At 63.7% G+C, this 24,051-nt stretch overlaps 3 protein-coding genes across 4 annotated transcripts; all 3 read right to left on the bottom strand.

Moving 5' to 3' along the window:
* Positions 1-375: 375 nt before the first annotated feature.
* On the bottom strand, positions 376-4,695 carry GBX1 (gastrulation brain homeobox 1). The gene is made up of 3 exons (XM_014068701.2): positions 4,476-4,695; positions 858-980; positions 376-782 (listed from the first exon to the last, which is right to left on the bottom strand). Exons 1-3 carry the CDS (start codon positions 4,693-4,695, stop codon positions 376-378), a joined length of 750 nt encoding a protein of 249 aa, XP_013924176.2.
* Positions 4,696-6,872: 2,177 nt separating this feature from the next.
* ASB10 (ankyrin repeat and SOCS box containing 10) lies at positions 6,873-13,623 on the bottom strand. Of its 2 annotated transcripts, none has more exons than XM_087711808.1 (5): positions 13,301-13,623; positions 10,800-11,067; positions 8,704-9,208; positions 7,609-7,722; positions 6,873-7,519 (listed from the first exon to the last, which is right to left on the bottom strand). In XM_087711808.1, exons 1-5 carry the CDS (start codon positions 13,578-13,580, stop codon positions 7,334-7,336), a joined length of 1,353 nt encoding a protein of 450 aa, XP_087567934.1. In that variant the 5' UTR covers positions 13,581-13,623; the 3' UTR covers positions 6,873-7,333. The 2 variants fall into 2 exon arrangements, with proteins under 2 accessions (XP_087567934.1, XP_087567935.1); XM_087711809.1 differs by lacking the exon at positions 13,301-13,623 and adding an exon at positions 11,264-11,590.
* A 2,784-nt stretch (positions 13,624-16,407) lies between these two features.
* On the bottom strand, positions 16,408-23,992 carry DRC11L (dynein regulatory complex subunit 11 like). The gene is made up of 10 exons (XM_087712202.1): positions 23,846-23,992; positions 23,302-23,397; positions 23,178-23,242; positions 20,616-20,698; positions 19,075-19,182; positions 18,298-18,497; positions 17,949-18,035; positions 17,516-17,693; positions 16,950-17,188; positions 16,408-16,506 (listed from the first exon to the last, which is right to left on the bottom strand). Exons 1-10 carry the CDS (start codon positions 23,990-23,992, stop codon positions 16,408-16,410), a joined length of 1,302 nt encoding a protein of 433 aa, XP_087568328.1.
* Between the last annotated feature and the right edge of the window lie 59 nt (positions 23,993-24,051).

The raw sequence follows: 24,051 nt of genomic DNA, 5'->3' as shown, positions 1-24,051 counted from the left end.
GCCTTTCCCCCCTTCCCCCCCCTCTCCATTCTGCTTTCAGAAAACTGGCACGGTGGGCTTCGCTGACTCTTTCCCAGCCGGCGGAAGGGTCCCACCGTGGGCGGGCATGGGGGTGGGGGGCAGGCGGACCTCCCTCACCCCACCCTCTTCTTCCGCAACAACCGCGCTGGGAGTCGATCACTCGGGGTGGCAGGTCCATACAAAATAGATTTATTGATCCAATACACGATTCCGCACGGAACAGATACGGGGGTCGGGGCGCGGTGGGGGGGGGGAGCTCATGTACAAGGGGGAGGGAGGGAGGGGGCGCCCCTTATGTACAGACTTTACACGAATAAATAAGCGGGGGGGGCTGTACAGGCGTGGGGGGGGGCTTCAGGGGCGCTGGGCCTGCTCCAGCTGCTGGTGTTGGCTGCGCACGGCGAAGCGGTTGACGTGGACCGGGATGGGCACCACGATCTTGGGGTTCCGCACCGGCTCCCCGGAGCGGCCGCTGACGTTGCCGGCCTTGATGCGCTTCCACTTGGCGCGCCGGTTCTGGAACCAGATCTTGACCTGGACCTCGGAGAGCTTGAGCGCGTGGGCGATCTGGGAGCGCTCCGTCAGGCTCAGGTACTTCTTGCAGTGGAACTCCTTCTCCAGCTCCAGCAGCTGCTCGCTGGTGAAGGCCGTGCGCCGACGGCGGCTCTTCCCCGGGCCCCCCGACGACGACGAGGAGGAGGTCGAGGAGGAGGAGGAGGAAGAGGCGGCAGGAGGAACCGCCGCCGCCGCCGCCGCCGCCGCTTGCTCGCCCACGCCGCGCTTAGCCTTGGCTTTGGCTGGCACCGGGACGCCGCCGCCGCCGCCGCCGCCGGGACCCTCCAGGAACGGCTCCTCTTCGCTCTCCGCCTCCGCCGAGCTGTCCTGCTCGCTGCCGCAGCCCGCCTCGCCCGCCCGCTCGTCCGCCTTCTCCTCGTCCGAGCTGTAGGCGCCTTTGCCGTCTGCGGAGACAGACAGACAGTCATGTCTGATTAGTGGAAGAGGAAGGAAAGAGAGAGAGAGAGAGAGAGAGAGACAGACAGACAGACAGGGGCGTCATATTAGTGGAAGAGGAAGGGTAGAGTGAGAGAGGGGGGAGGGAACGCGTGGAGGAGAAGAGGGGACGTCTCTCCCCACGGAGAGGGACCGTCCCGTCAAATAGGAACCCCGACGCGCGCGGCACTGCCCCACGGATCAAACCCGGGCCAAGCTGCCTAGCTCCTGCGTCCCCGAACTGGTAGGAGCAGGAGGCGCGGCTGACACGTCCCACTCCCGCGCGTGTGTGGGTGGGGGATGTCGTCCCGGGGAGGCGGGCAGCCGTGCGGACGCAGCTCCGAAGCAGGACGCCCGAGTAAAGCCGCCGCCGAGCTCAGACGGGGAAAGTGGTCAGGCGAACCCCCCGGTTTTCTCCTCGGGCGGAGACCGCTGGTCGCCGCTTGCGTTGGGCAGATGGAGAACCCGTCTGGCCGGGCGCAAAAGGAGAGAACCGGGCAGCCTCTTGCGCTGCAGGCCCAAAGCGCCCTGCGGTGAGGTCGGATGGGGAGGGGGGAAGCTTTGGCCAGTCCGAGGAAGCGGGTCTTTCTTCCCGGACGCCTGCCTGCTTCGGGGGTTGCCCTCTGCCCGTCTGGGCTTTCTGCCAGGAAGAGGCCCTTTCCAGAGGCTCCTTCTCCCGCCGCGCTTCCCGAAGCCAGGAAATCCGAGGCCGCCTGGACTCCATCCTCCTGTCCCGTTGCTGAATCCACCCCTCCTCCGGCTCCAGCACCGCCAGCAATGACCTGCGGGGGCTTTGGGGCGGAGGAGGCTCGCCAAGGAAGGTGGCTTGCTCGGAAGGCAGCCGGCCGGGAGGCGCCCAGCACCCAGCTGGGGGGGCGGGGGGGATGGAAGAGGCCTGGTCACCGCCACCCTCCGTCGGAAGCGAGGTTCCTCCTTTCCGCACAGACCGTCTGGATCCGCGGCGGTGGTCAGTCGCGGCCCGAGGGCCCGAGAGCCTCCGCTGGGTGGTCCCTGCCCTGCATTGCAATCGCAGCCCAAACGCCTCTGCAAAGCAGGGAGCCGCGCGGGGAGCTCCCGCCTCAGATTCAGGCCGGAACGGGACGGGGTCATTCGAGCCGTCTCGGCCAATGAACCCACTTGAGTCCGCTTGTCTGAGTCTGGAAATCCGGGCCCTCCCCGCTGACTTCTCCGCCCGGTTCCCCGTGGAAACCGCGAAGAGCCCAGCAGCGCAGGGGGTGACCTAACGGCCTCTGGGCACGTGCGAAGCGCTTTTTTCGGCCCCGCCGTAATAAATGGACCCGATGAAATCCGGCCACGCCGGGCAAGTTGTCGGCCACGCCGAGGAGAGGAAGCTTCCTTCGGAGGGTTCCTGCGGGATTCGGCCAGGTGGTCTCCGGCCGCCGCCCCCAACGGTCGCTCGCTGCGTTCTTCCGATACGGTTTTTAGCTTTTGTTTCACCTTCCGGTCTGGCTCTCGGTCATCCCCGACCCCCGTTGGCCTTGCGGGCCCGACAGGCGCTGCGCTCGGAATCGGCTGCCAAAGCGGGGCCGGCTCCGGGACTCGCAGGCAAGCGCCCGAGGAAGGCGGCAGCGCGATCCTCTCCCTCCGCTCGGCCCGCGGGTGACCCGAGCCAGGACTGCCCGAAACCGCCCTGGCGCGGCGCACAGGCAAGGAAGGGCCAGGGAGCGCGGGCCGACCGCCCCCTTTGCGGGCAGCGGTTGATGCCGGGAACGGGAAGACTTTGAAGCTGCTCTTAGCAAGGTTGACCAGGTTAGCCTCTCCTGCTGGGCTGGGGATGATGGGGGCTGCAGTTCAAAGCCTTCTGGGCCAGGAGTCCTGGACAACTAACGTCCCCTCGTCCGAAGCCTCCAGAAGGCTGCGTGGTAGCCTCCCCCCCCCCGGATGCCAACGATCTCTGGCCACTTCCAATAGGGTCCCGCAACCCCCACCCCACCCCTGCGACTCGGACCCCCTGCGACCCCGATCTCCTGAGATGCAGGAAGTGCCCCCCCCAGGTTCCTGCAATGGGGACCCAGGCGCTCCACGCGTGGGGAACGTCCCTTTCCACCATCCCTTGACTGTGTGGCCATTGAATGTCTGCACCCCCCGGGTCTCCGCGCTGCGCCTGCCCCGCAGGGCTCCAAGCGGGGAAAGTGGCGGGAGGGAGGGAGGGAGGGAGGGAGGGTGGGAAGCAGCGGCGCAGATTCCTCGCCCTCAAACTAGGCAGCCCGACGCAGAGCGGGCTGCTCCCCTCCCTCTTCTCGTACCGCAAATGTTGCCGGCCAGACGCGACCCCAAACCACCGGATGCCTTAACGGGATTTACTCGGGAGTAACCGCCTCTCTTCTCAGGATGGACGGGTGGTTTCGCGCCGCGTCGGTCGCTGCAACTTTTCGCCGCCAATCGCCCCGACTCTCTTGGCATCTTCTCGGAGGGAGAAGCACCGAAAGGACCCTCCGACCCGCCACGGTCGAAAGAGGCTCCCGACCGGGACTTGCTACGGGGGACCCGCCCGAACTTCCCCCCCCCCCGCAATAAACCAGAAAACCCGCCACTGCAGGCATCACGTCCGGCGGCCGCTCTCCGTCCGTCCGGAACCCCTGAGAGTCTCGGGGGCGGCCAGCCCAGAAGGAAAGCTTCGCGCGCCTCTTTTCACAACGGGCGCCGCCACAGCTCGAGGTTGACCGATTCACGCGGGGGTTGGGGCGGCTGCTCCAAGAGGGCTGAGGGTCCGAAACAGCTTGTAGAGAAGAGAGCCCGCTGTCCCGGCCTCTGGAGCAGGGAACGTTGCAAAGCGAGCGCTCCGCTTGGCCGCGGGTGGGAACGGGCGGCTCAGCTCGGCTGCTCCGCAGCACCAGGGACAGCTCCCTCCCTCCCCGCCGACCCGGGGTTTTCCGGATGGAGCCCCCGGCCCGCGAGAGATCTCTGTCACCGGAGGAAGGAGAGGTCCTTCGGCACGTCCGGGACAAGCGCTCGGTGTGGCGGCTGCGGCGAGGCGCGCAGAGCCGAAGGGACCCTTCCGGGCAATCTCTGTTGGCGTCCGAGAGCGCCCGGTTCCTCCCAGGTGCGCCCTTTGGGAAGAGACTGGAGCCCGCGGACGGGTTGGGGCAAAGGCGGCAGCCGGATCATAATTTGGGCACCGAGCGCTGTAAGAGAGGGGCCAAAAGCTACGGGGGCCACAGCCGAAGGAGGCACGGGAACAGGGTTAGGATTACGGCCGGGGGGGGGGGCGGCTGCTGGCCAACGGGAAGGGAGAAGGGACCCCGCTGACTCTGAGGGTGGGCGATTGCTTCATCCACCCCGGAAGCTCGATCGGTTCGCATCCCCTGCTGATCCCCCTCCCTCCGGATATCCGATCGGTGAATAGACAAACTTTCCCTCCGCGATATAAGTTCTTCCCACGCAGCAACCGGCTGGAGGAGCCCTCGCGCAGCCCGCCCACCTGCCGCCACCGAGGGACCCACCTGCCAGGCCGGGAAAGGGATCCGGGAAGTGCAGCGGCGGCTCCGGGGCTCCTTTGTCCCGAGCCGGAGACAGGTCGCCTCTTTCCAATTCTTCTGCCCCGCTGCGGCGTCGGCAGGGGGGCTCCGCGCTGCTTCTGCCGGCCACGGGCAGTTCCTGGGGCGGGTAGAAGCCGTCCGGGGGCTCCCCGAAGCTCGGCAAGGCGGTGGTGAGCGCCACCATGGACGGGACGGCTTGGCCGAGACTGGCGCAGAAGGAGTTGCTGAGGCGGCCGGCGAAGGAAGCCAGCGGGGCCAGCGGGGGCAGCCCGGTAGCGGCTTGCAGCGGCCCGTGGGGCAGCACCAGCGGCCGGTAGGGCATGAACATCGGGTAGCCGGTGTAGAGCAGCGGGCCGGAGCGCGGGGCGGGCGGCGAGTGCCCGATCAGGGAATCGATGGAGAAGGCGGCCCCTTGGCCGCTACTTGGCCTCTGCATGGCGGCGGCCCCGACCCCGCCGGCACTTACCGGCCCGGCTGCCCCCCCGCCAGAGTCCCCAGGGTGACCCGGAGCTCCAGCCCCGGCGGAGGCACGGCCGCTCGCTTTCCGCCTCTGGTCGCTCGGCCGGGGCCCTTCGACAGAGCCGCCGCCGCGCCGTTCCTCCCGCTGCCGCCCTGGCGCTTGGCTGGCGCTGTCTGCCGAGAGAGGGCGGGCGGGCGGGCGGGCGAGGAGGGAGGAGATGGCAGGGGAGGGGGGAGGGGTGTCGCCCTGCCTCCGCGCTCATCCATCTTCCTCAAATTCCGCTTGAGTTCCCCCCAGAGCCGCCCGCCCCGCGGCCGGGCCAGGGAGCAGCGGCGGGTTCCCACTGGAGCGGCCAGGGGGCCCCTGGGAAGCGCCGCCCCCTCCCGCCTCATCAGCCATTATGACTGGTGATTGATGATTGCCAATTACCGGCCGGGCGCACAAGGGCCTTTTGTGGGGCTGGGCGGGACCAGCTGCCCCGCGGGCGGTGCGGGGGAGGGGCCCTACGGGACTCTCCCACCAATCGACTCCCCCGGCCGCGCTCCCCTCTTCCCGGGGCAGGACGGTGAGCGGGTCGCGTCGCTTGTCTGTGCTTGGGTGCCTCGGACGTTGCCCGGTGAGGTGCCAGTCCTCCCTCTGCCCTCCTCGCTCGGCTCGCTGTCCGATCGCCGGCGGGGAGCCCTCCTACCCCGTGGCTCTGGGCACGCTGACGACCCCCCCCCCCGATTTCTCCCCATCGTTCGAGTTCTCCCGCTCGAGGGCACCCGAAGCAGCGGCAGTCACCTTGGCCACGGCTCCTCTTGCCAAGGTCTTCCCACCGGAGCTCCTGGCCAGCCACCCCCACAGACCCCGTGGTCCTTCTTTGTGTGTGTGGGGGGGGGAGAAAAGTGGCTCCGTCCACCGTCCTCCATCTCGCAGAGCCGGAGGGAGAAGGGAGTTTAGAGTTTATTGACATTTGTATGCCCCCCCTCCCTTGGGAATGGGCCGCCCCGCAAGCCCCTCGTCGCTGCCCGTTCCGAGGCAGGAAGCGCCCGGGGCTCACCTGCTCCTCTGCCTACTTGGGGCGAACGGAGCGAGGACCGATGAATTCCCGCACCTGTTGCGCCCAGACCTCTCCTGGGGGGGGGGATCTCGGAAGGGTGGTGAGCGTCCTCCCCGCTGCCTTTTCTCCGGGAATCGGGGCAGGAAGGGGGCAGGAGCAGGAGGCTGCCTGGGGGAAAGCCGGGCGGAGGAAGGTCCGAGGCGGAAGATCCCCCAAGTGCTCAGAGAAATGCCCCCCCCCCCGTCCTTCCCGCCACTTGTTTCCCAGTCAGGGCATCAAATGGACTCTGTGCGCCAAGGCCTGCACGGGACCACCCTGGACCCTCGCACTATGGCAGGGACGCGAGTCCTGTCCCGAGCCAGGCAAGGGGCCGGAACTCTCGGTCACGCCAGTGCCCCCCCTCCCATCTTTTCATCCGCCGCTGCCCCCCCCCTCCCGCCTCAAAGCGTCCTCTGCAAGCCCCATCCAGCTGCGACCTGCAGCGCCGCCTGGTGGTGACCTGCTGGAGGGGCAGCAGGGCCCGCTTGTCTGGGAATCTGCCCACCCATTAGGCTGCGCCGGGCCCTTCTCCCGCGGCTGGACGCGTCCGTCCTCCGCTTGTGCCGGGAACGCGGAGGAAACACACATCCGCGGCCACGCACTAAGGGGAAGCAGCCTCTTTATTCCACACATGGCCAATCTACAAAAAAGCAGGGAGCTTCCCGGGGTTCTCCACACGCCAAAGGCTTTTTTGGGGTGGGCGAATGGGTGCAGATCCCAGACAGCGGGCCTGCTGCCCTCCAGCAGGTCACGGCGCTGCAGGTCGCAGCTGGATGGGGCTTGCAGAGGACGCTTTTGAAGGCGGGAGGGGGGGGGGGGGGGGCCTCTCTCACTCTGGGGAATCCAGCAGCCACCCCAGTGCTCCCCCAGGGAAGCCGCCGGGATGGGCCAGGGGCTCGCAAGGAGGCTAGGCCGGAGCAGATCGGGGTGTCCAAGCGCCTGGAGTCTCTGCCTGCTTGCTGCGCTTGACCTCACCGGAGCCCAGTCCCAGGAAGCGAGCGCGGCCCCCCCGTGCGCATCCACGGCCTTCTTTGCCTTCCGGATCTCTGGCAGATCCCTGGGTCCTTCTCCAGACGGCGATTCTCGCTCACTGCCGCCTCCGTCTCCGCGTCGTCCGGATCGGTCGGAGTGCTCCAGGCGCAGCAGGCTTTCCGTGGAAGAGGGGCCGCCATACCTATCAGGGCTGGGCTGATGCGGCCGATTCGCTCGGCTGGGGTTACAGGCAGCCCCCGACGACCACCAGCCCCGGAGGGGGCTGAGAAGGGGCAGGCGGGCGGGCGACTAGTAAAGGACGTCCTCGAAGCGAAGCAGCACGAACTGATGCAAGGCGGGGGGCAGCTGCAGGTGGGGCAGGGCCTGGGGGAGGCGGCCTTCCAAGCAGCTGCGGAGAGCGCACCTGGCTAGGTGTTGCAGGCTGCGGGGTCCCTGGCCGAGGGCGAAGAGGGACCGGAAGAACCGCGGGTGCTGCTGCAAAGAGGGAAGCGGGGCTCGTGAGAACGGGAAAGGCAGCCCTGGCAGCAGAAGCCCCCCCCCCCGGGACGCTCACGCCGACTCACCTGCACTAGCTCCTCTGGGACAGCCTGCTGCCAGGCCTCCGTGGCGGGCACTCGCACGTAGCAGTTGAGCAGGGTCTCCAGCGTGCGAGGGGAAGCGCAGCAGTGGCGCAGCACCTGTGGGGGGGGAGGCAGGAAGAGAAGCGGGCTGTGAGTGTTGAGAGCAGTTTGGCTTTCTCGGCCCCGAATCCCCGCGTGAAGACGGCGCTAAAGGTTGGGGAAGAGCGCAGAAGTGGCCAAAGAAGAGGCGTGGGGGGGGGGGGCGAGAATTGCTTGCCTTTGCTTTCCTGGGGTACCTACGAGCCCGCCCACCCCTTCCGCCATCGGGACCCGAAGGAAGAGCGCTGCAATTCGCACCCATTAGAACCAGGGCGGAGATGAGGGCAGCGCAACCCCCGGTTAACAGAAACGCTGAATCCGCCTCCTCCCTCCCGCCCAGGCCGCTGCTTGACTGTGTGGCTGGTGGCCCGAATCTCACGCTTGGCCAAGAGAGCCTCGAACTCGGAGAATCGAGTTGGCTTAAGAAAGTCCAAGAGTGGGGTGCGCGGGCGCCCACGTTTCCTTTGGGCTTTAGAGGACGCGGCCAAGCCTGTATCCATTCTGCCTCTCCACGAATCCCCCAATTAATTTCCTGGCCAGCGGAGACAGTAACTCAAATCCCGAAGTTGGCAGCTCCGTGACTAAGAGCCCGAAGGGACGTGGGCAGCCTCTGGGCACCCTAGGTTTGCACGTCTGGACTGCCCTGCGCTGCCCAGCTCGAACCATTCTGTCAGAAATGGTGAAGGGTCCGCTTGGGAGGATGGGGTTGGGCTAGATGACCTACAAGGTCCCCTCCAACTGTTCATCTGTTCACGGGCCTGGCCAAAGAGAGCCGGCCGCGGCCTTAAGCGCGGCAGCCTCGTGATCCCCGAGGACAGGCAATCACCAGCGTGGACTCCCCCCGCGCCCTTGCAGTCCGGCCGTCCCCCTGCGTAGGGGGAGAGGGGAGTTGGAGGCCCCGCTTTCTCGTCCCCGGGAGACTTTAGGGAGGCGAGCAAGCCGCAGTTCCTGCTAGGCCGTCGCCTCCTCGTCCCGCGTGGCCACCGGGTGGACTCGCACCTTGAGTAGCGCGCCTGGCCAGACGCGCACCGCGCCGTGGTTGAGCAGGTGGCGCACCACCAACTCCGGCCGGTGCTCCAGGCGGTAGGCCGCCACCTGCAGGGCGTTGTGGAGCGCCGTGTTGCCGCTGTAGCTCATGATGTTGACGTTGGCGCCGTGGGCCAGGAGCAGCGCCACCACGCGTGAGTTGGCGTTCTTGCAGGCCTGGTGCAGCGGTCGCTGGCGGTCGCGGTCAGCGGCGTTCACCCGGGCGCCGGCTTCCACTAGCAGCCGGCACACCTCGTAGTAAGCGTCCGCCGCCTGGGCGGAGTGGGCCAGGGCGCAGGCTGAGATCAGCGGTGTTTCCCCCTCGGCGTTCTTGGCCTCCAGGGCGGCTCCGTGGCTTAGGAAGAGGCGCACGTGCTCCGCCAAGCCCAGCCGAGCCGCCACGTGCAGCGGGGTATCCCCTTCCTCCTCGGACGCGCAATTCACCACCGCCCCGTGGCTCAGCAGAAGGCGGGCGCACCTGGAACGGGGGAAACAGCGGGGAAGGGAGTGACGCTGGCGGGTCTTTCTTGAGACCCCAAACCCGGCCGAAACCGCGGCCCGACCCCTTCCCCAAGCGCAGCTCCCGCTCTGGGGGCCCGCCTTTCTTTCTCGCCAGCCCGCTCCCCGCAAGGAAAGGCCCGACACACGGAGTCCTCTTTAAGCCGGCATCTCAGCGGGGAAGGCGGACTCGAGGATTGGTGACCCCCGAAGCCTCTGGCGCGTCTCCTGCCCAGGGCTATTCAGAGTAGCTGGGGAGACGACACTCGCTTTCGGCCCCGTCGTTTCCTAAAGGGCCTTTTCCCCACCGCTGAGCTGAAGAGGCTCCCGGGCGCCTTTTACGCAGCCGGCCCCACCTCCCTCACTCCCCCCCCCCCACCGCTGCGCCCAAGCTCTTCTTTTCTATGAAACGCCGTCCAAGGCCGGGCGCTGCCTCGGAGCAGAGGTCAGTGTGGCGCGGGCCCCAGGGCTGCCCGCCACGCTCAACCTAGGGGGCAGAAGGCGCTTCGGTGGGCAGCGGGGAAAGGCCGGAGTGAAGCCGTTCTCAATTCCTACCCGCTTCTACTCCACCGCTCCTGCCGCTCGGTAGCGAGGGAAGGCCGGGACAACTCGCCGCGGAACAACTCCCTGCGCGACGAGAGTTACCCCGATATCCAGTAAATATTTCTTTTTATTGGGTAGAATAAATGCATTGAAGACACGATGCCAAAGGAGGAGGGGATGAAATGCGAAGGACACAAATTAAAATGTTTTTTCAACTGATTTTAAATCATTAAATTGTTCAATTGTCCTGCACAGCGAATTGTCCCCCGCGGAGAGTGGGCCGTGGCAACTGGTCCCGTTCCGTCACGAGGACGGCTGGGTGATTTGGGGGCCCGGAGGACGCCGTGGAGGGCTCCCACTGGCGGCCGCCAGCGATTCTTGGGCCAAAACACTTCCAGCGAACACAGAAGGCGTCGCATCGCTTCGCGGGAGGCTGAGCGACATCGCGAGCGGCCGCGGCTGCCTTCCCTTTGGGTGTGGCGGCTCCACTACTCGAGAAAGGGAAAGTCAAGGAGTCCCATGCGCGGGGGCCCCCTCGGCCCCACGCAGACAGAACGGGCTACCTCAGGGCTGAGCGGGTGGTGGAGAAGCATTGCCCAGTCCCCCGTTGTGCCCCCGGTTCTCGCACAGAACTCGCGGGCCTCGCGGCTGGTTCCGAGACACGGCCTAGCGGCCTCTCCTTCCCGCAGGCCGCCCGTGCGCGTCTAGGGCTAGAAAGCGCCGGCGGGAGGCCCCTGCCCCGACACCTGGGAGAAGCCGGATCCAAAAGAGCGCTGCGGGATTTGGCACGAGCCAGTGGATCGGACTCTTGCTTCCACCGCCTTCCAGCTGCCCCGTTTTGCAACAATTCAAAGAGCCAAAAGGGGAGAAACGCGGCATGGAAACCCGGCTCTGGGGACCTAAGGGCCGGGTACTGTCAAACGCCCCAAAGCTTTCCGAAGCCCCCTCCCCTCCTCTTCCGCAGCCGGCTGCTCAGGGCGAGCCCTCGGCTCTTTCTCTGCGGGGCGTCGCGAGGCGGAGCTACTCACTCGCTCGAAGCGGGGTTCCGGCAGAGGTGGAGCGGCTGAAATCCGCCTTCGGAGACAGCCCCGGGGTCAGCGCCGAAAGAGAGCAGCAGCCGGACGCAGTCGGCGGTGGCCGTTCCGCAAGCCGCGTGCAGGGCGGTCTGTCCACCGGGCGCCAGATCCACCTCGGCTCCGCGCAGCAGCAGGTGGCGCAAACAGTCCAGGTAGCCGCGGCTGGCCGTGATGTGCAGCGGCGTGGTCAGCTCCTGCTCGTAGGTCAGAGACCACAGCCCTGCGGAGAGAAGGCGGAGGGTCAGCCGCCTGAGCCTCGGGGCAGCCTCTGGCGGTGGGCGGCCTTCCCAGCCCCAGCTCCCCACCCCCGCAGAGGGAGAAGGGGCGGGAATGGGACCCCACGCGTCCGCAGCTGCCGCCCTCCCTTTCTCCGTGAAGCTGGCCGGCCCCACTCCGCGCGCTCTCTCGCCACGCACGCAGCTGGCGGGCACTGGAGCGATACTGCTGCCACTCGTGGGAATCGCTGGTGTCGAAGACGGAGTTGGGGCCCACGCCGCTCTCGGGGTCGCTCAGGCAGCAGAGAAGGGTGCAGCCGTCGCCCGCCAGCAGGGCCTGCCAGAAGGCCTGCGCCCCTCCCCGCGCCCTGAGCGTCGAGATGGGTTCCATGGCTGCGCCTCTTCCCCGGAGGGAGACGGACGGTGTCCCCGGCGGCGGGGAACTTTAACCCTGGAACACCTGACCTGGCGCCTGGGGAAGGGCAACGCCTGGGCCGGCAGGAGCGGCGTTCAAGTGCGCCAAGGGGAGCCGGCGTGTGTGTGTGTGGGGGGGGGCTTCCCTGCCCGATCGGAGCGGCCCCCGGAGTGCGCCGCCTGGAAGGTCCCGTAGCAAGAAGCACCTACTTTTATATAAGTTTATATACCAGGCCGTAGTGCTTAAGCACCAGGCGAATCGGGCCCAGCAGCTGCGCTCACACAGTCCGGGAAAGCTCAGCTAGTGTAGATCTTGGGGGGGGTTGGGGGGGAGGAGGAGAGGGGATTAGGGTTACTAAGAGCCATTTCCTCTCAGGAATCACTTTGGTTCTGGACTGCTACTACTACTGCTGTTGCTGCTGCTATTGTTAGTAGTAGTAGTAGTAGTATAAATTAATATATTATTGTCCTTGTTATTTATGACATTCTATTATTATATTATTGGAATGGAGTATTCCAGTATTTGAGGGGCTGCTACAGAGAGGAGAGGGTCGATTTCCCAAAGGACCAGAAAGCAGGACAGGAAACAATGGATGGAAACTAAACTATGCAACCTGGAATTGAGGAGAAACTTCCTAACAGTGAGTTCAATTAACCAGTGGAACTGCTTGCTACCAGAAATTGTGGGCGCTTTGTCACTGGAGGCTTTTAAGAAGAGACTGGACAGCCACTTGTCTGAAATGGTCTGGGGTCTCCTACTTGAGAAGGGGCTGGACTAGAAGACCTCTAAGGTCCAAGAAGCTTCACCTAAGAAGCTTAGAGTTGAACTACTTTTAAACAATAAACTTATTTAAAGATTTGTTGACAGTTTGCCTCAAGGTGTGCCCCCCCCACCTTGACAAGAAGCAGATTTTGCCCCCTGGAGAGACCAGGGAGGAGGAGGAGGATGGAGCCCTGGCAGCTTTTGGCTGAGATGGACAGGAGGCGGCCCACTCCCACCGGACCCTTCCCTTCTGGAGGCAGCCGGGGGGGGGGGGGCAACCTCTGCAGGGGGACAGCTCACTTCCGGCCCCGCCAGCCGGGCCTCCTAGCCAGCCCTTCCTCCAGGTGGGAGAGAGAAGCAGGCTGGGAGGTCTTTGGCAGGTTGGGGGATAATTCAGCCAACTCATTGCAGGAGGAGAGTTAAGTTAATCTCTTCCCCCTCCTGGTCCTGCTTGTCCCAAAGCTGCTTGTTTTCAGGAATTTCGGGGTTCTTTGCTTCTTGAAGAGGCTTCTTGCTGCCTCAAAGGGAGACCAATTCCCCCCCCCAATCCCCCCCCCTTCCCTCCCATCTTCTCAGAGCTGAAGAAGCTTCTGGGACAAGAAGGAGCGTCTTGAGAAAGGAAGGGAAACAGGAAGTCCAGAGGCCTCCTGAAAACAAGCACATTTCGGTTAATGTCCAAGAAATGGTGGAATAGAATCATCCAAGAAAAGACGCCAAGAACAGGGAGAAAATGAAATGGGAATGGGAAAAATAATAATTTATTAATTATTTTGAATAATTCCATCGAATCGTTCAAACTGTCCCACGGGGATTTGGCCGCAGAAAGTTGGCCGTGGGGGCAGGATTTACAGATTGCAGATTAGCAGAGTTGGAAGGGACCTTGGAGGTCATCTAGTCCAACCCCCCTGCCCAAGCAGGAGGCCCCACACCATTTCTGACAGATGGCAGGCAGATCTCAGCCTGCCCCCCCTGAGTTTGCAGCCAGCTCAGCGTCGGCCGCGCAGGGGTGCGGTGGCGGCAGCAGCACCCTGGAAGCCTCCGAGCTTCCCTCCTGCTCTTACCCCATTTCTGGCTGGTCCAGCGCAGGTCCGGACCCTCGGCGTGGATGAGCAGGTTGACCGCCGACCGTTGGGAGAAGTGGCGCTGCACCTCGGCCAGGTTCCCCGTGTAGAGGGCGTTGTGCACCACGGGGTCCCGGCACTCCAGGGGCCCCTCCTGCGCCCTCCTGCTCTGCAGGGCCCTGGCCATCTGGGGCCCCTCCCCCCTGCCAGGCCTGGGCTCCTCCCGCAGCTCCTGGAAGTCCTTCCTGGAAGGGCCGGAGAAGGAGGGGCAGTGTGCCATGGCCCTCCTGGAGGAACTGCGGCCTCCAGCAAGCAGCCACCGGGCGAAGCCTCTCCTTGCCCCTGACGGAGCCCCTATAAATAGCCTTTTTCTGGCAGCCAGAATTAGATCATCTGCCGGTGGGTCATGACTTCCCAAAATATATTCCACTTGCGTGCCAAGGCAGCCCGGGTTCCGTGCCAAGCCTGGCCCTCTGGCAGGGAGGAGATCAACCAACCCCTGGAACAGACGGGAGCTTCATCCGCAGAGACTTTCGAGAGGAAGTCTGGGCTGCCTTCTGCCAGGAATGGGGGCAGGTGGGTGGGACGAGATCAGGGGTCACCAACCTCTTTGGACCTCAGGGACGGCTAAATTCGTAATTTTAAATCCCAGGGGCCACCAATATGCAACGCTGCCCTCCAACCCACTGCGCCAGCAGCCGGGTGCATCGGCTGCTCAGAGTCCGCTGGAGCAGGGGGCTTCCAACCTGTGGGTCACCACCCACGGCCTTTTAGCTACGGGGCCAGATGAGTGCAAATATCTAGGGTGCTGGGGCCTCACGGAAGCATGATGGGCACTGGTGGCCTTACTCGCACGAGCGCCCGTGGCCCCACTCACCCAACGGGTGCTCACACACACACACACCTGGCTCTCTCACAAAGCCATCCCCCTTCCCCTCCCCTCCCCTCCCCTCCCCTCCTTCCGCTCCGGGCCAACAACCAGGAAAGGTCGGAAGCTCCGCCCTACAGCATCCACATTTGTTGACGACGCCTTTTCCTAGAATATTCCCATGGGATATTTTGTGGTGGCCTAGAGGTGGAGCTCAGGAGGCTGTGAGTTCAAGCCTAGGTAGACGCAGATATTTCTCTCTCTGGACACAATCAGGATTCATCCGCTGAACAAAACTCCGCATTGGTGACAGGGAAGGGCATCCAGCCAGTAAACCCTCAGCCCTATTCAGGTGCCCAGGGGCCACCCTGCAAAGGATTATGGGTCATTAAAAGACGATGATGATTCCTATTGGATATTTTGCTGCAGTCACACGCCCCCTCTTGGCCCCGGCTGGCTTTGCAGTCCTCGGTGCGGCTGACTCATTTTTCTGACGTCGTTTTATGGGCTGCTCATAAAGTTTGACTGGCTGCCTTTGGGAAGCTCATCTCTTTCCCTCCCTCCCCCCCCCTCCCTCTCGGACGATGGTTTATGCAGTGGAACAGCCAACAAGAGACACCCTGCGGGGGAAGGGAGAGAGAACCGTGTTTCCCCCCATCACCACCCAGCAGTCTCTAATCCAATTAATTCGGTCAGACTAGGGGTGCCAAACTCAAGGCCCAGGAGCTCCATACGGCCCGCAAGGTGCTTAGATGTGGCCCGTGGGGCAGCCCTGGAGAAGACAGCGAAGGACCAGCCCCCCCCCCCCGGTGCCTCTGCCAGGGAAAATGGAGCCTGGGGTGGCTGTATGGCCGTGTGTCCATCCCAAGCTCCGTTTCCGGCTGCGAGGCCTCCTGCCAACCTTTTGCCAGCGAAACCCTCAGCCTCCCCAAGCTCCTTTTCCCGCTGGCAGAGCACTCAGGCCGGGGCAAATGACGGGCTCCAAGTCTGCCCAGGCAGGGTCCCCCTAGCTCGCTTTAGGGGCAGGGGGCCTCATGCGGAAGGCGGAAAGGCCCGTTGATGTCTGGACGGTCACGCCAGGCGTTACGATGACCTCGGGGGGGGGGGAGCACCGGCTGCAGCCCCTCCTATGCCTTCCTAGAGTGGGCATGGCCACCCAGAGAGCAGATCTCCGGCTCCCTGAGGTGGCACCTCTTCAAGCACAGGGACCCCACTTCTGAGGAGGGGAGAGGGCCAGAGTTCTTGGGCTAACGGGTCCTTCTGCTGGCACAAGACAGACTCCCCTTCCGCCCCTGCTAGTGGGGCTGCGTGCTGGGGGAAAAGTGTGGCCCAGGAGGACCCCTTCCCAGGGGCTGGGCAGCTGTGGAGGGCAACGCTTGGGTATGAGCTGGGCAGGTTTCCAAGGTTTCCTCCGCCCTTGGGGGCCTGACAGGCGGGGGGGGGGAAGGCTTCCAATGTCCCAATAGGAAGGGGGTCTGGATTCAGGGTTGGATGGGGCTCCAGTGAAGGGTCTTCTTGGGCCACCCGATGGGTGGTGAGGATTGCTTGCAAGGCCCACACAGACAGTCCTGCTCGAGGAGCCAAGGTGGCGCAGTGGTTAAATGCAGCACTGCAGGCTACTGCTAGATCAGCAGGTCAGCGGTTCAAATCTCACCGGCTCAGGGTTGACTCAGCCTTCCATCCTTCCGAGGTGGGTAAAATGAGGACCCAGATTGTTGGGGGCAATATGCTGACTCTCTGTAAACCGCTTAGAGAGGCCTGAAAGGCCTATGAAGCGGTATATAAGTCTACTGCTATCTACTGCTATTGCCCCCTGTCAGCCATTCTGGAGGGTCTCTGCAGCCGGGCCCTGATCCTGCCCACGCACAGCCTGGCAGGGGTTAGGGGGTCCTGCAAACCCCTCCCCCAGCCAGGCCTCCTGTCCAGTAGAGGGGTCTGGCGGGAAGCGGGGATCGAGCCTCTGCCTCCCTGTGCCCTCAGCTGCTCGGCTGCCACCACTTCTTCCTTTCTTCCTACCCCTCTGCCCTCCGTGCCCTCTTGGCTCAAGGTGGCCATGAGGCTTTCTGGACTCCCCACAAGAGGCCCCCTTCCCCACCCCACCGCCCACAGAGCCACCAAAAGGCAGTGCTGGGTTCCTTGTCCTGGGCGCCGTGCCAGGGTCATTCTTAATGCAACACCCGCCCCCCCCAGAGACCCCTCTGCCCTCCGCAGAATTGTGCTTCTGTGGCCGCCAGGGGCGTCACTTCTTCTTCTGCCCCGGCTTCTCTGGGCCCGCCGGCAGATTCTCCTCCTCCTCCTCCAGCTTCCTTCTGCCCAGCGGAGTTTTGTCGTACCAGTCCTGTGGGAAGACACCAAAGGGCACCTTCACCCACCGGGTGGCTGGATGGGCCCTCCTGGCCTCCTGGCTGCCCTCTCTGCCCTGGGGGTGGGTGGGGGGATGACACTGCCGGCTTTATACAGGGGAAGAGGGCGAGGCGCCCCCCGGTGAGGCTGGCGGAGGAACAAGGAAGGCGGCAGTGACCCCCTCCGAAGGTTGGGTGGGCGGCTGAAGTGGGGCACGAAGAGGGCCAGGTGGAAAAAGTCCCAAAGAGCTCCGTCATCTGGGTCCTCATTTTACCAACCTCGGAAGGACGGAAGGCTGAGTCGACCTTGAGCTGGCCGGGATCGAACCGCCGGCCGTCACCAGAGTCGGCCTGAAAAGGTGCCCTCTGACAGGCCCTCCCGATAAACGCTTCCCTTTGGGAAAGGCCCGCGGAGGCCGAGGGGAGGGAGGGGGGGTACCTGCAGCAGCCCCAGCTCCTCGGGGTAGATGGGGTCCGCCCTGCCCAGCATCTGCAGGAACTCGCTGGCCACGAGGGGCTTCTTGACCAGCTGCAGGAGGCGCCGCTCGGTCAGCACCATTTTCACGGCCCTGGCCAGGCTGCCCTGGCTGTAGCTGTCCGACACCTTCGCCAGGCCGCTCAGGTCCAGGCTGCTGGTGACCTCCCCGCCATGCCTCTGTATCAGCCGCTGCCAGGACACTGCGGAGGGCCAGGAGGGGGGGCGGGGGTGAGGGGTCTCCCCAGCACCCTGGTCCCAGGGAGGCTTCTGCAGGGGGGGAGGGGGAGGGGGGCGGTGGGCTCCCTGGGCCTCTCTGAGCTTGGCAGATTTCTCGCAGGGGTTCCATGACCCAACTAGGGAACATCATCGGTGCCAGAAGGAAGTGGGGTTTGGGAGCAGGAGGAAGGAGGAAGAAGAGGAGGAGGAGGAGGAGGAGGAGGAGGAGGAGGAGGAGGAGGAGGAGGAGGAAGCCAGAAGGCCCCCCCCCATGCAGCCTGCAGCCACCCCACCCCCTCCTCCCTCCTCACCGTAGCGAGCGGCGTAGTCCGGCTGGGGGACCATCAGGAACCTCTCGTAGGCCTTGCCCAGGGCCTTGAGGTCGGCCAGGTAGGGCTTGCTGGTGGTGCCCACGAGCAGCACACGGTCTTCGGGACTCAGCAGCTTCAGGGCTCTGGGCAGATCCTTCTTCAGCCGTTTGGGATCCAGCTGTGGGGAGCAGGCATTCCCCCCCCCCTCCCCGGATCAGGATCCGGGCAGAAAGTCCCAGGGCTGGTCAGCATCAGGGCCAGATTTGGGAAGGAGGGGGCTTCCGCCGGCCACAAGTCCTCCCGGCCAGACAGAGGAAGAGCAATCAGAACAGAGCTGGAAGGGACCCCAGAGGTCATCTAGCCCACCCCCCTGCTCAAGCAGGAGACCCTGGACCAGTTCAGATGTCGGTGGAAGAGGGAAGGCCCCACTCACCTCCTTCTCCTCTTTGGGGACCTTCTTGTAAAACATCTTCTCCGCACCCCCCACCCAGAGCACGGAGGGCTGCAAAACACGGGCCACCTGCGTTTGGGGAGGAGGGGCAGAAAGTCAGAGGAAGCGGGAGCCTGGGGTCACAATTAAGGTTAGGAGAGCTCCAGGGGGCCCAGTTGGAAAGGGGGCCCCCAACCCTCTAGCTGCTCTTCCCCAGCCGGCGTCTCCAGCGTCGGGAGAGAAAAGGGGGGAGCCCCCTCCCCTTGGGGAGGGCCATTTCCCCGCCACTCCCAATCGGCTCCCGCTTCTCCCCCAGGCCGCCCCTCCCCCCGCCTCCCCCAGGGCGCCCTACCTTGAACACCAGGTGGATGAGCATCTGGAGGCCGGCCTTGCCCGGATACTTGTGGGCCAGGTTGTCTGGCGAAAGGTCAAAGAGGTTGGCCCCCGTCTCAGTGCAGACGGCGTGGACCAGCATCTTCTTCCCTGTGCCTGTGGGGCCAGCCAGGAGGATGGATTTCACCTGGGGGGCCAACTCATGCACGGTCTGGGAACCTAGTGAAGGGAGAGAGAGAGAAGGAGAGGAGAGAGAGAAGGAAGAGAGAGAGAAGGAGAGGGGGGGAGAGAGAAGGTAGATGGGGGAAGAAGAGAGAGAGAAGAAGAGGAAGATGGAGAGAAGGTAGAGGGAGAGAGAAAAGAGAGAGAGAGGAGAGGGAGAAGGGAGAGGGAGGGAGAGGAGAGAGAGAGGAGGAGAGAAGGAGAGAAGGTAGAGGGAGGGAGAGAAAGAGAGAGAATGAGAGGGGGAGAGAGAAGGGAGAGAGAAGGAGAGAAGGTAGAGAGAGAGAGGAGAGGGAGAAGGTAGAAGAAGAGAGGGAAGAAGGGAAGAGAGAGAAGGGAGAGGGAGAGAAGAGAGAGAGAAGGAGAGAAGGAGAGAAGGTAGAGGGAGAAAGAGAAGTTAGAGAGAGAGTGAGGAGAGAGAGAAGGGAGAGGAGAGAGAGAGGAGAGGGAGAAGGTAGAGGGAGAAAGAGAAGTTAGAGAGAGGGGGGGAGAAGGTTGGAGTAGGACTGGGGCCCAAAGGCTCCCAACTGACCCAGGCACCCCCCAAGGCCGGAGGGGAGCCTTACTGGCTTACCCAAAGGAAGGATAGCATAGAGGACAATGTTCTGCCGGACGTCCAGCATGGAAGGAACCGGCTCGATGTTCTTCTGGCGCAAGAGAGCCCCCAGGTAGCAGAAATCCCCTGCAGGGGAAGCCGATGCTGGAGTTTCTTCCGAAGGGCTCCAGGACAGGGGACGGAGGGACGGCAGGGGTCTCCAACCCAGGAGGGCCAGCCAAGCTGCCGGGCACCAACAGGAACTGTGCCAGGCTGAGTCTAACTGGGGGGAGGGGGATGATGGGGAGGAGCTGGGCACCCCACAGGCCTTACTGGGACCCAGGCACCAGGGTGGCCTCCGCAGGGGCAGCTAGGCAGCCTTCCAATGGGGCTGGAGGGTTTCAGCTGTGGGGGAATCTCTCCCTGGTCCAGCATGACTGACACTCTGTGCCACCGGATCCAGACTCCCTCCACTTCACCGGATGAGCCAGGTATCCACAGAGTGACAGAGGAGAGGGATGTTCACAGACATGCGCGCTCAGCAGGCTAAGGATTGAAATTGAAATCCAGGGCAGAAAGAATTTGGGAACAATGCCAAGCTCCGGGCAAAGGGCCCTTCCTCACTGCCCTTCCCTTGCAGGCCTCCCCCCCAGGAGAAGGGCCCTCTTGTCTGCATCTGGTTGGGGCCACCCTGGCACCTGTGGGGAGAAGCCATCCTTCCGCTCCTTGAAGCAAAAGACCACTGGGGGGGGGGCCTGCCGGAGTCCCCGAGCCGCCCTTGAGCCTCCACCCTCCGCAGCAGAGCCTTGTCCCCAGGGCAAGGGGACCTTCAGAGGGCTCGGCTGGCTGAGGATGGCAGGGTTTATCCACTCAATTCCCCCGCATGGTTCAGGGTGATGGGAAAGCTGGGAGAGCTGGAAACCTTAACCCGGATTGTTCAGCATAGGTGACGGTTTGTTGGCTGGGACGAGGGTGCTGCCTGCGCCCTCCTGCACACTTTAAGGGGCAGGTGCCAGAGCTGCAGCTGCCACTTGAAGCTAAGCCCAGGTGGCTCCACAAAGGGGAGGGGCCAAAAAACAGGACGAAGCAGCTTCTCTGCCATCTGAGCTCAGGTTCCTGTCTTGGGTGACCAGTGGCATTTTGGCCGCTGAGTGGTAAGGGGAAGGGTGGGAGTTTACAAGGACACCTGAAGCGGACACCACCATGGGAAGTGCACTTGATGGACAACCCCCAAATACCAGAACCAAGCCCCCCAAACAGCCCCAGCAGGCAGACATCCGGGACCTGCAACAGGAGGGGCATCTCCACCAAGGCATCGGCCAGTGGCACAACATCCAGCCAAGAGACGCTCCAGCTTCTACCATCAGGAAGCCCCCATGGACCCCCGAGCACCCAGCGGGCAGCTGAACCAGACCGAGGATGAGAAAGAGGGGGACATGGCCACGGCACCCATGTTCCACAGCCTCTGCTTTTGGTCAGCCACAGAGCAAGAGAACTTTACGGGCTGCTTCCTGCCAAGGTCCTCAACCATTGGGTGGGGGGCTTCTGACCAGGAGAGGGATGGGGCCATGGCCACTGACCTGAGTAATCGGCCAGCTGCACCTTCGGGGCCTTCTTAATAATGCCCTGGAACACCAGTTCTTCGTAGAGAGAATCAATGGTCCTGGAGGAGAAACAAGGGGGCCCCTTGGGTGCTGCTGCAGCCTCAGCTGAAGGAGGTGGGGAAGGCCCCCAGGGCAAGGGGACCCCCACACTCAGCCCAGCAAAGAACCCCTGGAACCGATGAGGGGGGGGGGTGGAGTCAAGCAGAGGCTCGGAACGGAGGCAGCTGGAAGCCTCGGAGGGTCTCGGGGGAGGCTGGGCTTGCTAGGGTGGCTACATAAACCCTCTGCAATGCCTGATGGGGGGAAGATGGGGGGTGTCTCCCCAGGGACCATCCCCCCCAATCCCCTCCTCTGAAGGGCCCCCCCCGAATCCCCTCCACACAAGGCAGGCATTTGGGGAATAAGACCACACAACCATAGCAGTTATTTGTTACAATTAATGTAAGTATTGCACACTTTTGTTGGAGCAAGAACTCATAATGCCAAATTGTCCTTTGGGAATTATGTCCTTTGGGAGAAATCTCCGGGCATCCTGTCCCGAGGTCAACCGACTCCCACTTCAGACAGGGCCAGAATTCCTCCTCGGGGGTCTTTTGGGGACCCTCGTGTGAAATGCGATTCACAAGCGTCCGTGGTGTGCAAGATTTGTGCCCGGGGCCTGACAATTTAGTGCTTCCGTTGCTCTCGCTGAGATCCTGGCCGGCTGCAGAGAAGCCGTTTTCAGCCATGCCTGCTTTTTTCGCGGAACCGTCCGGCCTCCGTCATGCGCCACTCGGCCTCTCACTCACCTCCAGCACCGGAGACCCGGCAGTGCCAGGGAAGCTTCACGAGTGACCGGCAGGGAGGTCTCCCAGCACCGGGCCTCCTTCCTTGCAGCTGAAATGAGCTCCATCCCCTCCTCCTCCCGCTGCTGTCTGGATTGGGCCCCGCCAGCCTTACGGGCTTGAAGGAGAGACACCGTCTCTCACGGGCCTAGGAGGACCTGGTGGGCATGGCCAGGCGGGTGCCTCCAGGTAGGCGGAGGACAACTCCCCCTGTGCCACTGGACGTGGGGCCAACTCCTCACCCCAGAAGAAAACTCACCTGGAGATGTGCCAGGAAATGGGAAGTGGCGAGGATTGAAAGAAGGAAAGGAGAAAAAGGGAAGGGAGGGAAAGAAAGGGGAGGGTGGATGCCCCCATACGCACCATTTAAACAAGCATTCCATTTTCATTCCCCAGACCCACTTCCTGAGGGGGGGTTTCTCCAGGCCCCCGGCAGCATCCCCGTCCTCCATGGGGTCTCCGAGACCTCCCAAAGGGGCCCCAAGGTAGCATCAGGAAGCCCCTTCAGACGGGGGACCGAGTCCTGGTAGCCACAGGCTCCCTACCCGCCTCTCCTCCTTCGGCCCCCTCGAACCCAGCTCCTTTGGGGGAGGGGGCAGGAGCAGGGGGGGAGTTGGGGAGCTCCAGCCCCTCCCCAGTCCTGGCAGCCCTTCCGCCTCCTGTTGTAGAAATGCCTTCGGCCTGAGCTTCCCTTCCAAGCACCAGGGCTGCCTCGGTCTCCTTGGGGCGTCTTCCGGGCTTTCCTCCCTGGGGAACCGCAGCCCCATTTCCTGTCTGCACCCGTTGGATCTCCTTTGCATGCACGGGGGGGGGGCAGGGGGCGTTTCCTGAGCCGCTCCCCCCCTTCCCAGAATATTCTGGATCTTCGCTGAAGCTGAGCTGCTTTGATGAGCAGAGTCTCTGTCTCTTCGGAACCGGCTCCAGGGGGGCCTCCCTTCCCGTCACCTGCCTGGCTCGCTAGGCCCTTCCTGGGTTAAGGGCGCAGCTGCTTCTCCTCCGTTGCATTGGTGCTTACATGCTCCCCCTCCCTCCCCCCCATGTCCAGAGCCAGGTTCACAGGCGTTTCCCTTCAACCACGGGGGGGGGAGGGGGGAGGGGGCACCTGAGGGGCCACTTACTCTCCTTGGGGCAGGGTTTGCCCAAGCCTGCCACATGTGTGTGTGGGGGGGAGGGGGCGTCTGTGGGGCTCTCTGGGGAAAGGCTTAGCAAGAAATGGAGGGCAATCCTAAGGCAGGAGGAGGCCAACCAACTCCCCCCCCCCCCAGGTCTCCCCAGGATCTCTTCTGCGTCCGGCACCTTAAAAGCGTCTTCCTAAAACGCTCCGAAGTTCCCAAGCGTTGCAGGATTCAGGGCACAGCAGGGAGGAAGGGGGTGCTGGAGTTTCCACGGGGGGGGGGGGCTCAGCCCTATTAGTTTTCGGTGGCGAAAGCATCAAAAGAGATGACATGGCGCTCCATCAGAGCCACCAAACGTTATCCGGTGAAGCGACAAGCCGAATCGTGACACATTTTTGGCATGGGGCAGCCCAGCTGGACAGCCGGGGACCCTCTTCCTGGGGGTGGGAACAGACAAGCTGCAGGGTGGGTGGCTTGAAAGAGAGGCTGCGGGATGATGCTGGGTGGGGGGAACGCGCGCACACACACACACAGACAGACACCCAGAGGGAGTCCCAGTCCCTTCGGGAACTCTTTGGGGCAGGAGGGGGGCAGCGCACCTGTCTGGCGTCAGGTCCTTCTCCTTCTTCCCTTTCTTTGTCTGCTTCGAGAAAGGGAACATTTTCTATCAACCAAGGGTGGAGGGTGGGGTTTGGGGTCCCCCCACGCTCCCCCTGACCTGACCTTGGTGCCCTTCTTGGGGGCCTTCTGAGTCCTGGTCTCCTCCTGGTCAACAGCCAGGCGCAGGTGCTGAAGCTCCTCCCGCATCAGTTCATCCACCTGGGGGGGAAAAAGCAGGGAGTGGGCATCTCTCTCTCTCCTCTCTCTCTCTCTCTCTCCTCTCCCCCTCTTTCTCCTCCTTTTCTCTCTCCCGCTCTCCTCTCTTGCCTTCTCTCCCCCTCTTTCTCCTCTCTGTCTCCTTCTGTCTCCTTCTCTCTTTCTCCTCTCTGTCCTCTTTTCCCTCTTTCTCCTCCTTTTCTCTCTCCCGCTCTCCTCTCTTGCCTTCTCTCCCCCTCTTTCTCCTCTCTGTCTCCTTCTGTCTCCTTCTCTCTTTCTCCTCTCTGTCCTCTTTTCCCCTCTTTCTCCTCCTTTTCTCTCTCCCCCTCTTTCTCCTCTCTCTCCCGCTCTCCTCTCTTGCCCAACCAATGACGCCTCTCCGGCTGCTGCCCAGCCGACACCCAGCCTGGCCTCCTCCTCCTCCTCCACCACCACCTGCGGGGCTGCCCACCTGCAGCCGGATTTCGGTCTCCATCTCTCTCCTCTTCTGCACCCTGATCAGATCCGGCTGGTAGCGCTGCTCAAAGTTGGTGGCTTCGTCGTTCTCGCTCCAGCAGCCTAAGGAAGGGCAAGGGGCCTGGGCATGCCTGCAGCCCATGAGCCCCCTCCCCAACTGAGGAGGGAGCTTGGACCTGGCAGGCTGGCAAGCCCCCACCT

Source organism: Thamnophis sirtalis, unplaced genomic scaffold (assembly GCF_051295495.1).
Source record: "Thamnophis sirtalis isolate CommonGarterSnake01/CBP01778 unplaced genomic scaffold, rThaSir2_p1.2 scaffold_4, whole genome shotgun sequence".
Taxonomy (NCBI): Eukaryota; Metazoa; Chordata; class Lepidosauria; order Squamata; family Natricidae; genus Thamnophis; species Thamnophis sirtalis.
The sequence above is the reverse complement of the archived record's forward strand: the minus strand, read 5'-3'. Positions and strand labels throughout refer to the sequence as shown.

What these genes read in the sequence shown, in the direction of transcription:
- GBX1 (XM_014068701.2), bottom strand. Translation starts at nt 4,695, where the DNA reads ATGGTGGCGCTCACCACCGCCTTGCCGAGCTTCGGGGAGCCCCCGGAC. An exon ending in TCCCTTTCCCGGCCTGGCAG is followed by an intron (nt 981 to 4,475) that starts GTGGGTCCCTCG and finishes CTGTCTCCGCAG; the next exon opens with ACGGCAAAGGCGCCTACAGC. An exon ending in AGAGGAGCCGTTCCTGGAGG is followed by an intron (nt 783 to 857) that starts GTCCCGGCGGCG and finishes TGGGCGAGCAAG; the next exon opens with CGGCGGCGGCGGCGGCGGCG.
- ASB10 (XM_087711808.1), bottom strand. Translation starts at nt 13,580, where the DNA reads ATGGCACACTGCCCCTCCTTCTCCGGCCCTTCCAGGAAGGACTTCCAG. An exon ending in CTGGACCAGCCAGAAATGGG is followed by an intron (nt 11,068 to 13,300) that starts GTAAGAGCAGGA and finishes TTCTCTCCGCAG; the next exon opens with GGCTGTGGTCTCTGACCTAC. An exon ending in TCCCAGAGGAGCTAGTGCAG is followed by an intron (nt 7,520 to 7,608) that starts GTGAGTCGGCGT and finishes CCCTCTTTGCAG; the next exon opens with CAGCACCCGCGGTTCTTCCG.
- DRC11L (XM_087712202.1), bottom strand. Translation starts at nt 23,992, where the DNA reads ATGGGCTGCAGGCATGCCCAGGCCCCTTGCCCTTCCTTAGGCTGCTGG. An exon ending in AGACCGAAATCCGGCTGCAG is followed by an intron (nt 23,398 to 23,845) that starts GTGGGCAGCCCC and finishes TTTCCCCCCCAG; the next exon opens with GTGGATGAACTGATGCGGGA. An exon ending in AAGGACCTGACGCCAGACAG is followed by an intron (nt 20,699 to 23,177) that starts GTGCGCTGCCCC and finishes TTTCTCCTCCAG; the next exon opens with GACCATTGATTCTCTCTACG.